The 16,027-nt window shown below is 34.2% G+C and overlaps 1 protein-coding gene across 11 annotated transcripts in view; it reads left to right on the top strand.

Moving 5' to 3' along the window:
• The window catches only part of LOC145287875 (fibronectin type-III domain-containing protein 3a-like), a 791,938-nt gene that overhangs the window by 225,221 nt on the left and 550,690 nt on the right, over positions 1-16,027 (top strand). For all 11 annotated transcript variants that reach the window (XM_080135773.1, XM_080135781.1, XM_080135779.1 and 8 more), the window contains exon 3: positions 10,807-11,987. In XM_080135773.1, coding sequence (XP_079991899.1) covers positions 10,859-11,987 — 1,129 coding nt within the window. In that variant the 5' untranslated portion in view covers positions 10,807-10,858. The remainder of the gene's footprint in view (positions 1-10,806; positions 11,988-16,027) is intronic.

Here is a 16,027-nt window from a genome sequence, read left to right as displayed (position 1 = left end):
CTTGTTGGACTGTCAATGCATATGAATATTATTAAATATTTGATATACTTTAACCAATTTAATTGGCATAATTGTTGATCATCTCGACTACATTTTTGAAGTACGCGGACCAATGTCTGACATATAAATCTGACAAATCGTTCTTATCTACCTTCTATTAAGAAAGCTATATGGTCAATAAAATTGGGGAAATCTTTCATATATTATTGTTAACTGTTGAGACATCATAAAAGATATTTAAAAGATGTTAAAAATATATAAAATAAAAAATTTAAAATGGCCGATCTTGGACAATTGTCATGGCTCCTCAGTATACACTTTACCTGTGAAAATGAAATTATAACAATGAACCAATCACGGTACATTGAAAAAGTTCTGCTGAAGTTCGGAATGCAAGATTGTAAACTGCGTACAACTCCCGTTGAGTTGGATAAAAATATAGAAACCAAAACTAAATTAATAGACGATCGATTATACAGAGGAATGATTGGAAGTCTAGTCTATTTGATGACCACCACTAGGCCTGATATATCTTACACTTTAACAAAGCTATCTCAAAACTTATCAAAACTGACAATTAAGGACCTTACTCGTGCAAAACAAGTCCTTCGTTATCTAAAAGGAACCAAGGAACAATCTTTAATATTTAAAAAGTCAATATATCCTCTAAATTCAGGATTTTCAGATTGGGGTAACTCTGAAGATAGAAAAAGTATAACGGGATATTGTTTTTAGACTCTCAAAGACTGGACTTATAACCTGGAAAATTAAAAAACAACAAATTGTTGCCCTTTTTACTTGTGAAGCAGAATTTGTAGCCCTTACGCATTCGGCGCAGGAGGCAATTTTTCTAAACACCCTTCTAAAATCTATTTTTAAAACCAGATCTAAGTAAAAAAAAAAAAACCTATAGTAATTCATTGTGACAATAAGAGTAGTATCTTATTAGCAAATAATTCTATGATTTATCAAAGGTTGAAGCATATTGATATATCATTTCATAAGAGATGAAATAAGTAAAAAATCGATTACTCTTAGTTATGTAACATCTGAGAATAATATAGCCGACATTTTCACTAAACCTATAAAATGGATAAAATTAAAAATATTTTATAGCCGCACTTTTTGGAATCTAATCATGAATAAATCTATTTTCAGAAACCCAAAAAGAGAAGCATGAGAAGTCGAAATCACACAAAAGAAAAAAATTAAAAATGTTATTTCATTTGTTCATTTATTTGTTTATTTATTTATTTATTTATTTATTTATTTTACATCCATTTGATGTATTTTTAAATTGTATTGCGTACGTAGCAAATTGTAATAAAACTAATTGTCATTAAATTTGTCGTTGGTGAAAATATGACAAAATATTCCACTTCAGAAATTTGTGAAAAACCTTTTTGCAACAAATCTTGTTTTAAGTTTCACTGCCAGAGGCTGTGATTATTTTTTTTTTTTTTTGAGAAAACCCAGCGAGAAGAAATTATATTATCTTTTGGTTTTGCCACCATTTTGTATTTTCAGATAAAGCTTTCAATTCGGGTTTCATAGGTTTTTTCCTATTCTTGGTGATTTTCTGAATTAATCGCCTCATAACTTTCCGGTGCGCTTTTCAGCGAGTAACAGTAATCCACTACGTAGTCTTGTATCTTTTGAATTTTTAAGAAGTCTGGCCTTTTTCGCTCCCTTATTGGGTATCAACATGTCAGGTTAATATTTACGTCAGTAGTTTTACTGCAATTGTCATCGGTATTAATATTTTCGTGATGATCGATTAAGACACTAGGTAATATTTCCTTAAGTTTTTCGTCCACTGGTTCGTCATTTTTTAAATTCAATGTATCATTGAATTCTACACATCTAACTTTTTTTATGGCATTTTAGTCTGGAAAGTAGATTAAATATGTTGGACTGCTTTTATCGTAACCTACAAAAATACCGTTTTCACTTTTAATATTTAGTTTACGTTTTTTTCTATAAATGCAAAGCAATTTAAACCAAATATGCATTCGGTTTAATTTTGGTTTTTACACCGCAAAACGCTTCATAAAGGCGTTTTTCCTAGCCTCTTATTGAATGATCTATTTTTGATATATGCTGCTGCCATCAAAGCGTACGTCCATAAACTATGCGCTAATTTTGATTCGATAAGTAGACATCTTGCCATCTCAAAAAGGGTCTGCCATGCTCTTTCAGCGGTGCCAATTTCTCATGTTTAATACGATGATTAATTAATAGAAATTTAAAGTCTTTATCAGTAAATCCAGTCCCATTGTCTGGGCGAATACATTTTACCAAGCCATACGGGGCAATGTCAGCTAAATATTTTTTAGTGGCAAGGATAAGTGTCGGATTTGTTTTTTAGAAAATAAACTATAATTAAACCTGAATAATCATCAAAATTCAAAACCTACCTTAAACTGTTCCTTCCCATTGGGCTTATCAGGCCTGCTAAGTCACAGTGCACAAAGGAAAGAATTTGTGTGGCTTTTTTGTCTGGTGTTTTGCTTATATATTTTGTCATTTTCCCCTATGCACAAACATCACAATTTGGGAGATCGTCTGAAGGTATTATTAACATGCCTTCGACTACATTTGGTAATTTTTTTAATATCAGCTGTATTGCAGTGTTCTAGAATTTTATGCCAGGTTTCCAAGTTGTGAAAAGAAGTTTTTGAGGGAACCATACTTTTTAAATAATATAGTTGGCCATTTTCTTTAATGTCAAATACAATTCCATTAAGGTATATCAATTCTGACTTGTTTGGGCCAAACTTTATATTCACACCATGTTTGATGGCTGCCTGCACGGAAAATAAATGTAGGTATGAAAAGAGCATTTTTTTAGAATACAGTTACAAATTTTTCCATTATTTTTTAGTGATATTTTAGCATTGCCTCTTTTCAGGACCATATCATTTGACTACCATCGGCAAGTTCGACAAAATGACTCTGGATTAAAGTTTGAATCCAAATTAATAAAATCAGATTCCTTGGTGATGTAGCACCAGTCTACAAGATTTTTACCATTTGTCATATTGTCAAAGTTACATGTGAGTAGAAATTTATGTTCTCCCTCAAAGTTCTCAACGTTTTTTATGGAGTCCATTTTTGCGCTTTTATATTGACATTGGAAACTTTTGTGGTTGGGTCGTCCATAATTATAGCAGATAATTTTATTCTTTTTCTTGGGAAAATTACTTTTTGGGAAAACATTGCGGTGAGATGTGTAATTTTGTTGTGTCAGTTTTCGAGAAGCATTTTTGAACTTCATGATATTTATTGCTAGAAATATTATTGTCCACGAGTATCCGATTCGTCTCTTCGTAACTGCGCAATGCAACTTTAAATTCACTGAAATTCATGGGTTTGTCTTTTTGCGTTATAACAGTTGTAAATGGTTTAAAATCTGCTGGAAGTCTCTTGAGGGTCATTGATATTAACAGGCTATCGCTTATTATTCCAACCAAGAGTTTTAAGACATTGGCGGTTGTTTCTGCCCTTATAATGTAGTCGGTAATAGTTTCATCTTCGTTATATTTTAGAGACGTTAGTTCTGTATATAGTGATATAATTTTCGGTTTCCCTTTTGATAAATAATGCTCTCTTAATGTTTAATGCTTTCCATCCGTCATCCAAGGCATTTCTTGTAATCAGATAGATTTCTATCACATAAGCATTGAATCAGTTCCATAAAAACTCATGTGCTTTTCGAGAAATTCGGGGTCGTTAGAATTCTCTGGTGGAGATTGTATAACTTTGTGTAGTTTCCAAATCCTTAAATACCCCAGAAATTTCACTTGCCACAATTTGAATTTACATTCCGAACCATTAAAGAAAAGATGATGGCTGGGCGCATAAGCTGTTAAGTGTTGAGACATTATGTTGAACAAAGATGGCGGCAGTAAATCAAATCGAAGAATCAATGTAGTCCCGATCTTAAATGTTAAGTAATTCCTAGTAACAAAGATGGGGGCGAAGAATCAAATGCACGTTCGTGACAGACAACAGCGAACTGATTGAATCTAAAATTTGACATTTTTTTATCATAACTTTTGAAGCTTCTGATTGGTTGGTTATTATAACTGTGGTTATAAAAACGATCGTTGAAATCATTAGTTATACTTCCGATCACGAGTCAAAAACATTTTAACAATTATATATAGTTTTTTAATTTGTTGTATCACAAGTCGCAAAATAAATAAAAAAAATAAATAAAAAAATAAGATAAAAAGTTCTTAACTTTGGTAAGTCAGTTGAAAAGAATTCTAAACATATCAAACGGGATAATGGTAGTTGGTTGACTGGCAGTTTAATTAGCTTTGGGGTAGGGTCTCTTGATCCAGTGTTGGTGAATCTCAAACCCCTTTTCTAACACCTGTGTACCTCCGATATTGACCGTTTTGTTTAAACTTGCACATTGACCCTTTGTAATCTTGAGCATCCATGACCATGTATTTGGGCATGCTCTTGAGTTGTAATGTGGTATCGTCGCAAAGGAACAAAAAAAAAAAAAAATAAGCCCGACTTTTTTTTTCTTTAGCAAAAGGCATTCATTATTTATTACTTTCTAAACAATGCTTTTCTTTATTTTTTTTTCCACTGTTTTTGTCTGCCATGAGATTAACAAAACCCTGCCGTCTCAATACCAGCTTAAGTCTCTCGCCACCATCATGCAGCCACATGTCCATCTCACCTGACTTGCGTTTTTCTTTTTGCTCGATCACACACCGATCGTAGCCAGCCATTTCTTGTCTTCGATACATCCATCTTTTTCGATGCGCACTTTGCTTCTCTCTCCAAATTCTCGTGTATTTTTTTTTTCTTCTGATCAAACCCAAGCACACTTGCTAATTTGCATATGTGCTCAAATACTGCTGCTACCTTTGCTAGTCATCATGTTTTGGCTGCTGCTACTGCTATTTTCACACAATCATACGTGCTCAGTTACAGAATTCCTTCAATGTCACTTAATCTGTATAAATAAAACAGATGTGAGTGTGTCTGTATGTGTTTAAATATTTAACTGATAAATTCTAAACATAACACTGAAATTAACAGGAAATAGTAATCGTACACCAAGGATGGTTTATAACAAGTAAAATCTTTGTTTGGATGAATAAATAATGCATACAGAAATATGTTTGTAAGTTGAAATGCAAAATATTCATTTCAACTTGCTGACATGTTTCTGTTAGTTTTATGCATGTGTAAATTCATTCATAGCTTGAAGTGGTTTCATTTTAATTCTTTAAATATATACTTTGAGTAAAACAGTAATATTTTCAATGATGGAAAGTTTTAAAAGAAATCGTAAACTGAAATCTGTTGAAAACAAAATATTAAAAAAAAAGATTATTTGCATTGGTTATTTTCTAGAATAGAAACTAGTCTCATAAATATTATTTTTTTTTTTTGTGCTATGTGGATGGAGAAATAAATTCTGACTACACATATTGTAAACATAAAAGCAGTGTGATGCCATTTCAACATCAGAATAAAATCAGCACTATAAGATTATATTAATGAAAACTAATTGACCGGCCACATGAGAAGCAAGTAATCCTCAGAAAGCAATATGCTGATAGAAATGTAATTGTTTATCTGAACGCAAAAATAGATAGGAAATAGTGAAATATGTTTTTATTAATGACTAGCGGGGGGTACCTGGCGTTGCTCGGGTGTTTGGAGGTGTGTGGTTGTAGGTAAATCAAAACTCGGGGGGTGGGGTTAAAATTAAAAAAAAGTTTTGGTAGGTGAGTATGATGATCAAACCTGAACCCTTGAGGCAAAGTTGGAAATTAAAGTGTGAAAAAAAAATTGTGCGACGTTAACCACTGAGCCACCGCGACATACTAACGGAGACCTGTTTGAATTTAAGTAATAAAAACAGAATTGACACATGGCCACAATATGTTAACTCTACTGCTTCTATTTGACCTCATTAATGAGGTCATAGAAGTAGCGGATTTAACTTTTGCTCTGCTTCTATTTAATCTCATTAATGAGGTCAAATAGGAGCAGACTTAACTTTTGCTGCGGGGTAGCTTTTGGGTTTGTTTATCCAACTTTGACTATTTTTTTCAAAAAGATATTGGAGGGGGAAACCAGCGCCCCATTGTCCAGATTGAATAGCAATTGTCTGATATGGAGTTTGGCACCACATTGATCAAAGCTGATTGCTTCTAGATGTTTCGCAGTGCGATTGCCGGGAACACTGCCTTAGCTTTGAATTAGTTTCATCTTTTATACGAAAAAGCTGAATGAACACAAGACGGGCTGAAATAGCAATAATTTTGTAACAATCGACGTAAATAAATCTAGACGCTACACGCGTTCCCAAATCCTAGATATTATCTAGGGGGTATATAAACAGTTCTAAGTGATCGTAATCCCCCCACTCCCCACCCCCTGGAGCGTCGGCAAAAAAAGCCTTTGCGTGACATACCCGAAATGGTCACACACATTTTGCCTTTTATATATATATATATAGATTTAAGGTGCCGTTTCTTATGTTTAGAAGTGTGTTCATATTACCAATGCTCCGGTCAGGAAGAATTATTTTTTTATAAAGAAATTTCAACTATTCGTATTATTTGAATTCATCTATTGTTCTCATCTTGTGTTATTTTCACAACGTTTCGTAATCTTTGACCTTCTTCAGGTATATCTTATCAAACTCGGGGATTTGGAATCAGCTTCAAATGGAACCTTTTAATTACTTTACAGGGTTATCATGCTCTTGCGTGAGTACCCATGGCATAGTGATTAGAGTATTTTTTTTTTTTTGTACAAAGGAATCACCACTTATGAAGGCCCAGAGGCCACTCAAGGATACGGGTTAAAGAATGTACAGTGGTCAAAAGGACACTACCATATTAATCGTTAGAAGTGTAAATTTGGTAAATTGGATTACTTAAGGGGAACGGCTCATCAAGAACTTGTTTATGTTGGACTTGAAAGCAACCATATTGTAGTCAGCAGGAAAGCAAATAAATGGAAGAGTTCCACAGGTGTGTAGTTTTAAGAAAGAGGCTTACGGAATCTGTTTAGATTTAGGCACAGATAAAGAGGGGCGGGGAATTATTGATAGTATTTTCAGTTAGACAAGTGTTTCTTGTGAAAGTTTGGCGGGGAGGGGGGGTTAGTGAGGACCATAGATTGGAGCTCAGACGAGCACTTGCCATTAAAATAATAAAACCGAGACAGGCTTGCAACATCTCTTCTGTGGAAAGATGTTGCAGGGAAGAGAAAAGGGCGTCCCCCACTAAGCTACAAAGTCTATTTTGAACTCTGTCAAGACAGGATAAGATATTCCTAGCAGCTCCTGCCTAGATGTGACAATATTCCATCCTTGGACGTACCTGTGTTGTGAATTATTTAGGACCTCTATCCAGTCATGGCTGACAGAACAAGAGCATGCTACCCCCATAAAGTAAATAAGGGTTCTGTTTGAAATTCCATCCAAATTCCTCACTCAGATACACCTGAAAGTCAGAAGTTTCATCAACCGAAGTGTGAAAATAACTCCTGATTAGAACAGTAATCCGATGAATCCAAATATAAATAACCAATCTTAATCTAAAAAATTCAGAAACGTAATTTTCAGTTAATAATGTTATTATACTGCCAATGAGAGGGTTCAATTATAATAATACAAATTGACAAAGTTTGATTTTGTCAGCTTAAATGCTATCTGGGTCTGGCTTTGAAAATCTGGACTTAATTTTATCGAATAGATTTTCTTAAAATGCCTTGGTTTTTTAGAATTTTATGACTGTTCTTCTCTTTTAGACACTGGTGTGTTCAGATGAGAAGCATATTTGGCGATTTGTAAATGCATGGAACAAGCTCACCAAAAAAAAAAAAAAAAAAATCTGTTTTCTCAAGTGGTTTTTCTTTTCCTTTTGCTATTGTAGGTTGTTATTTGTTTAATGGGCAGACCTTTAGTATTTACACATTCCCAGAAGTGTTTTGATAATTAAATAAAATACCATCTTTTACTTGACTAGTTTCTTTTTTATAGTTACTTTACACTACAAAAAGGTAAATGAACTATTATAAGTCAATAAAGGAATTAAAAAAATAAAAAAAAAAAAAGAATGGGAAACAAAAACAGCTAAAAGCTTTTATGGGGTAATAATATAAAAAATCTCATTAATACTTGAAGGAGGGAAACAATAAAACAAAGATATAGTTAACATGTTGTTGCACTGGTTAGGTCAGCATGGCTGAACCTATTGACTAAGACCATCAGTGTTTGAAGAGGGTTGAACTCCGTACAAACTGTAGGCTAGAAACCTGTTCTTCTGTGCATTATGCAGCTAGACCTGAAAACAGCCAAAGCATCCTTGAGAAATCTGAAAATGTCGGAAAATTCGTTTCTGATGTTATTTTCATGTACCTTTCAATTTTGAATAGCGAGTTAAAAAATAAAGATTAGAATAATTCTGAGATCGATAAGAACATTGGATCAAAGGTGCTAATTCCAAATCTGGTTAGTTTGGCTCCTAGATCAACTGTTTAACCGATGTTGGGATGCACATGCAGACTATTTTACTTTATATATAGTATAGAAGGCATGAAATGTGGAATGAAAGCATTCTATTCTAGTTGATTAAATGAAAGTGAGTTCTGACAAAACATTTGAAGAAGGCTGGAGAATGTAATGGTGGCAATACTGAACGTAAAAATCTCAAGTGAGGACAACAGGCATTTATGAAACTTTAATCATGTTTATTGCAAATATGTTGCCCTTTATATTAACACACACACACAAAAAAAAAATCATGTTTTATATTTAAACACTTACCCGTATTAAAAAGCACAATCCTACTAGGATTTTGCTGCTCTCTCACACATCTGCTGAAATGACAGTTTATTTATTTTTAATTATAAATGACAAAATATGCTAAGGAAAGACAATTGAACAATGACAAAGTAATTTTACTTATTTATGCAGTAATTTAACTTGGAGACTATTCTCATGCTAAAAAGACGTTATTTCAAAGCGAAGAAACTAATTTGTTTCAGGGTGTAACAAAACAATAATTGATGCTGTGTGATAGAAATAACATATGTATAGCATCGTTTCAGTTTCAATTCATACTCGTGTTTTAGAATTGCATAATTGTTGCATGACGACTTGTGGGGTCTGTAGCTCAAATGCTACATATATTGCTCAAACTCAAATTCCTAAACGTTTGAAACACAAGTCTGACTCTTAACCTCACGAGTTTTGATCTTCAACTAGTAATAATTTATTATGCACAAGCAGGACCCGTTAACTGACGTTGCCCGGTGGAAGCCTCTCTCCCCCTCCTCTTGCCCACAAAAAAGTAATAATTTATTATGTATTATTTATAACCTTTTGATAAAGAAGACCTACGATTGTTTTTCAAGACTCAAGTCTATCTTCTCTTGCAAGATTCTTCGCGATCGTGTTTTTTGAGGTGATTGTATTTTGCAAGGTTCTCAATCAGTGTTACTTGAAGCAAGTGTTTTTCAAATTTTTTCAAAACAATACCGTTAAAGCGATGGAAAATGTCCAAAAAAAAAAAAAAAAAGTCTTTGTCATTAAGTGGTGATTTTTTTTTTTTTTTTTTTTTTTTTTTTTTTAACTGAACTCGCATTTTTTTTATCCAAGGGAGTGAATTGTCTATCAGATTGAGTAAAAGTCTTAAGTAAATTTTGATATTTTATTCTTAGTTAACATTGCCTGTTGTAAGGATTGAACCATAGACATTTGGCATGATTGATAAAGTTAATCAGTTTGAAATGAGTCTTAAGATTGAAGGTTCAATCTTCACTACAGGTGATGCTAAGAATAAAGTAAAAAAAAAAAAAAAAAAAAAAAAAAGAAAAAGACTTCTACCAGGTTATGGCTGATGGAACGTTCTGTCCTTTTAATTCTTGTCTCATTTTCATTTAGTTGAAGTTTTCAGAAATCAAAAGGTCCCCTTTCTGGGCCTAACACTTGATCTCTATATGGGATACATAGATTTTGAATATTCCATTAAATTTCTTTATCTCTCAAACACTGAGTTAGTAAAGAAGTTAAGAACATATCCCCCCCCCCCTTGACTATTTTAATGTCATAGTATATCCTTCTTTTTGGTCTTACTGGATTCTTGGACAAAAATTCATCTACGTAGTTTGGTGGAGTACCGAGCTTCGTGTTGCTACTTGAAGTAACACATTTGGAGAAGGTGCACCATTCATTGTAAAAGTCAGTGAAGATTAGCCATAGTACTGAAGCGATCTTATTTTGGTTATGAATACTATGTTATTTTGAATATTTAGTCAGGAAAAGTATCCTCATGCCAGATTGTTCTGACAAAGTTTGTATGAAGGGATCTTAGACACTCAAAGAAAGTCGTTAGTATGCATTCAAGCGCTCTCTCTCTCTCTCTCTCATATATATATATATATATATATATATATATATATTGATCATTTAAATGGGTAATACTTTCTTTTGGGTCTTACTAGATTCTAGGACAAGAATTCATCTAGTCAGGTGGAGTATTGGTCAAAGTTTACTATTAGGGAAAGTATCCTCATGCCAGGTTGTACAGAGAGACCTTAGACACTCGATGATAGTTTCTAGTAGACATTGAAGTTTCTCTCCAGTAGACATGTTATGTCAGGCCACTTTTGTGGGCTAATATGCAAATCTAAAAGTGAAAATCTAATCTACAAATATACTTTTGATACAAAATAAAAAATAAACTTTCCTCAGTATTTTTTTTTTTTTTTTTTTTTTTCAAGATCTAATAATTTGTATTTTTAATCTTTTTATAGGAACCTATTGAAATGATATCTGTTATAGTTCCTGCTTGGAGCAGTTATTAAAATGTCCGAAATTAAGGAGCCGAAAGTTTCTTACGATGACAGTCTTCAGTCTGCAGAGGAGAAAGAGTTGCCCGTAAAAGGAAATGACAGATCAAGTCCAAACCTGAAAACCTCCACTCATAACAGAATGTCACAAGACACCAATGAAGCTGAAAAAGAACTGAACCTTCTGACTAAGGGCAATGACACTGAGGTATCAAATGCCACTCTGCCCAAGACGTCAGGTCTATCTTCTGAATTACTGGACCAAGAGTCTATCAGAAACCCTAGTTCCGAGGTAATACCTGGTGCCACCACAGCAATCATAGATCCAGAAACAGTGGTCACTTGTGTGAGTGATGATGTACCTATGAACTCTCTTTCCGACTCATCTCGCACCGTATCGTTAACCAATGAAAACGTATCCACCACTCCACCCAGTGCCCAGGTGGTCGACTCTGTGATCAATACGATGGTTGTTAACACGATCAGTTCAGAGACAGATGATACACCTACGACCACAATGGTTGGACAACAAATGACCGTACTTGATACTACAGAGTCTGCTGCAAGCGGCACATCTATAGTCCTCAGCCAAATTCCTTCAGATGCAGGAGGCCGCACAGCAGAAACAAAACCATCTAAAGTCACCACGGTAGATAAAGTGACAGCAAGCCCAACAGATAATACAGAAAACACTTCCAATGATAACACAAACATTAATAATACATCTACAACCGCTGCCATTTCTACAACAAATAACAATACTACAACTACTACTGCTGCTATAACTACTAATCCTACTACTGCCACTGATAATAATACGAATGACCAAGCTTCTTCCGATGGTACTGTAGCGTCAAGTGCTATCCCGAATCATGGTGGGAGTAGTGATGGGAGTTCTCCAACTGCACGGACCTCCTCTCCAGCTACTGGAGCTGCTGCAACCATCACATCAAGCACCACAGCCTCGCCCAGTGGCACACCTCCCCTCAATAACAGTGGCAGTAGCTGTGGTGTTGGCAATGCCAACAATGCCAGCAGTGGTGGCACTCATTCACCTCCAAATCCTCAGCATGTGGTCCTTGTGCACATTCAACTAGGAGAAATATTTGCAGTCAGAGTTGGAGACCAAGTCCAGCATATCAGAGGTAAGGACACTATTACCAAGAGTAATGTATTTTGTTTATTTCTTTTTTACCCTCTAAAAAGAGGAATTTTTTTTTTTCTCTTGTAGCCTTAAAAGACCAAAAAGAAATAAGACGAGGAGTTAGTTAACAAAAGTCTGTAATGTACAGAAGTAATGTTGTCTGAAACTATTTCTGACTTCAATCATAGCAACTGTCTGTTACCACCATTATCCCTATTCATATGGCTAAGACTCTACATAATGATGCAATAGCATGGATCACCATAAGTTTCCTAAAAGGAAGGATGTTGTATAGAAAAATTGACTATTTTTGAATCTTCCTCACCCCTACTTAAAACTAAATGGACTCTACTATTGAGAAAGCTATTTGAGAGTTTCACGCAGAAATGCTTTATAAAAATGCATTGCCTTTTGATTCATTGTATAATTACCAAAGCCAGCAACAGACTAACCTAACCATAATATATTATCATTCTAATACTCAATCCATTGTTAGGCATCATGGTTATAGTCTATCAAATCTGAGCGGTTACAAGGGCAGTTTTTTTTTTTTTTTTTTTTTTTTTTTTTGCCGGTGCTCCACATGTAGGAGTTGCTGGCCTGGTTGTTCTTCCAATCTTCACTCTTGCTCAGTTGAGGTTCACCCAGTCCTTCTTTCATTCCATGTGGAAGATGTTCTGGATTCTTGGATGGCATCATTCAAGTAGTCATTCCATGTGTGAATGACATAGTTCTGCAATCATGCAGTATCAAAGCTCTCTTTGGTCATGAAACTGCTTCTTGATTTCAATATGTCTCTTGGTTAACCCCATTATTTTGTAGAAACTTCAGCAATTCAAATGAAAAAGGAAAAGAACAAAGCTATAAATGGAAACGTAATTTCCCCCTTCCCAAAAATAAAAGGGGGATTGTTTCCTAAGAATGGAAGATATGTGGAAGAATTTATTGTTTCCCTCTTCGCTTAACTTTAAATTCACTCCACCAGTAGCCATTCAAGTGTGGCTGGGACCATGTGTATATCTTGTATATGTGCTTATGCTAACATTTTGTCAGCATTTTTGTGTAATAAAAAAAGTAATTGAACCAATCGAGTCTTATTTCTGTGACATTAAATATGAGCAGAATATTCAAGCTATAACATTTTCCGTAACCTTTTTTGATAGAAAGGTCGAAGTATCCCGATGGATTGTTTCAGTAAAAAGATCTCTGCAGTTATTTGGATTGCATATTTGGAATCCTTTGCTAAAATGTTCACTACAACTCTGGTGCTATACCTTGTAGGTACAGAGCTAGCCATGACTTGTCAAAGATAATTACTTTATGTATGAAAATCAAAAATAGCTGAGCAAAATTTTATTGATGATATAGTAAAATTGATTTAATTTGATATCTGCTTTACAGCACATCAACGCTTTAGGAATTTATTTTAATGCTGAAACAATATCTACTGCAAAAATTTATTGTATAAGACTATATGAACAAAAGTTACTTTTATAGCTGAGAAATTGCGAGTTTATACTTTTCCATAGCTATTAATTTGTAAAAACTATAGAACCGATAAGATTTGAATTCTGAATAGAATGCCATTATATAATCGTCTTTTGTAAGACTTCAGTCCAGTGTGTTTTTGTGTGTGTGTATATATATATATATATATATATATACGCAGAAAACTTGGAGGAGTTTACTAATCAAGGCAAAAAACAAACTCAAAAACAAATATAAATATTGCTATTTATATCTTAATTCCAACCAAATTAAAAAGCTTGATACATTCACTAATGATAGAGCTTACGATAAATAATAGTAAGAACAAAGCTAAAAAAAAAAAAAAAAGTTTACAATTAGTTTTTATTATTCGGCAGAATTCTCGAAACTGGTATGTTCACCAGTTTTGAAGAATTCTGCCAAATAATAAAAACTAATTTTTTATACATATATTCTAATATGAATGACCAAACACAACACATTAGATTGGAGGATTTGCTGAAATCACTACATTTCCCAAGCATGAAGGTTATCTTCAAGACAAATCTGTTATGCTGGTACAGTTATGCGGCGTATTCATCCTCTTTGCAGAATGTCTTAAATCGCAGGAAAATTTTAGAAGAAAATTATTAAGACTATAAAACAGTAGAAATTGGAGACCCAATCGAACTGTAAGAATTGGAGGGTGAGTTTGTGAAATATTCAAAAACACCCAATCCACTAGACAAGGGAAAAGTGATGTTATATATATTAAAGTACAGAGCACTACATCTTAAAAAAATACATCTATGCCCATATGGAGAGAGGGGGAACATCAGATATAGTTTTGACAAATTTCAGCAAATGTTTTTAAAGGATGCAACACCTCGAAAGCCGACAGCAGATGCAGGTTTCAGCAATTCTGAGTGTAAAGAAATCTTTCCAAAAGTCCTTAGAGCTGTGCTGCGTTCAGACTTGGTAATCATGTTCATTTGCGTTAGACACATGGATATCAAAAAGGTGCTCATGGTTGTTGTTTTTGTTGTTGGCTAGATGGTTAATAATTTTGTGGCCGTTCAGCAAGTCATTTGCTAAACATCAGAGCTTCAGAGAAACTAGATTTTCAGAGTATAGCTGGTGTCTGATGAAGGGTATCCACTTGGTTGCATGTCCCTATCAAAAGATTGGGGAGGGGCTCTATGGCTAATTAAAACCATCTCCCAACAGAATTAGTTTATAAGATATGTTTTTGTATTCTGGAGGCATGAACATCAATGTCTTCATCACTTATGGTACCATATAGATGTGTGATTGGAGTTGAATGATGTGATGCAGCTTCCTTCAATGCAAATTTTATTTTCTGTTCAACATTAATGCTTTCTAATAATGTGATCAAACATATTACCCATTTTGGTTTCTCTCTAGATGACTAAAATTAGTTGAAACTACGAGAATTAAACTCCCAGACAGCAACTAATTAATTATATTTTTATAATAATTATTATATAATTTTTATATTGTTATATCATATTTATTGTATAATTATTATATTATATAATAAGTATCATTGCGTAATTATCATATATAATTATTGTAGGCATCCGTCAGTCTAGAAGATTATGGGGTTGCACCTACAGAGGTTGTGGTTGAACGCTGTCTTTTCTGTTGCTGAATAAGTCTTTGATCTACATTGTCAGTTGCAGATATCGCAGGTTAAGATCAGGGGTGTCATGTTGATTGGCTTTCTTGAATAGTCTTTTGGTCTTCACCCATTTTACAATGTCACTTTTCCCCAGTGACCAAGACTTTGGTTGCCATTTTTCTCCTGATGTTGCGGACTTTAACTTTGGGCTCTCAGCTGGTATGGTCAATATCACATGGTTTCATGTCGCATTTACACATGGCAACATAGTGGAGGTGAGGATGACCAATTTTCCTTTTGCCAGTAGTGAGTTTACCATAGAGAATGTTTTTTCGGATCTGCTCATTGTTTATGTGGTGCACATGGCCTATCCAGCGTAGGCATTTTTGGTGAAAGAGGGTGAACAGGGAGGGAATACCAGCTTCTACAAGCACAGTATTGTTTGCAACTTTGTCTTTCTAAGAAATTCTAAGAATTTTTCTCAGACTACTCATGTAAAATGTGTTCAGTTTCCGTTCTTGGTGACTGCAAGATGTCTATGCTTCACTGCCATATAATAAGAGTGCTGATAATACAGGTTATGCCAATGTTCACTTTTGTGGAGATGGTGAGATGTTTATTTTCCCACATCTGAATTGTCAACTTTGTTAGAGTGGTGGACGCCTTTCCGACGCGCTGATTGAGTTCTACATAGTGATATGTTGTCTGAGGATGTAGAACCGAGATATTGGAATTGATGGACTACGTCTAAGCACTGCCCATTTATATTGATGATGTGATGGGGTTGTTTGGCTCATGACTTGGATTTTCTTCAAGCTGATGAAGCTGAATTCTTTGCAAGCATTGGAAAACCTGTCCATGAGTCCTTGAAGTCTTTCTTTAGTGTGAGATGTTATCGTATTATCAGCAAATAGTATATTATTATAAATATT

This window comes from Euprymna scolopes, chromosome 11 (genome assembly GCF_053919585.1).
Source record: "Euprymna scolopes isolate OS-2025 chromosome 11, ASM5391958v1, whole genome shotgun sequence".
NCBI classification, from domain to species: domain Eukaryota; kingdom Metazoa; phylum Mollusca; class Cephalopoda; order Sepiida; family Sepiolidae; genus Euprymna; species Euprymna scolopes.
This window is presented reverse-complemented; position numbering and strand designations above follow the sequence as displayed.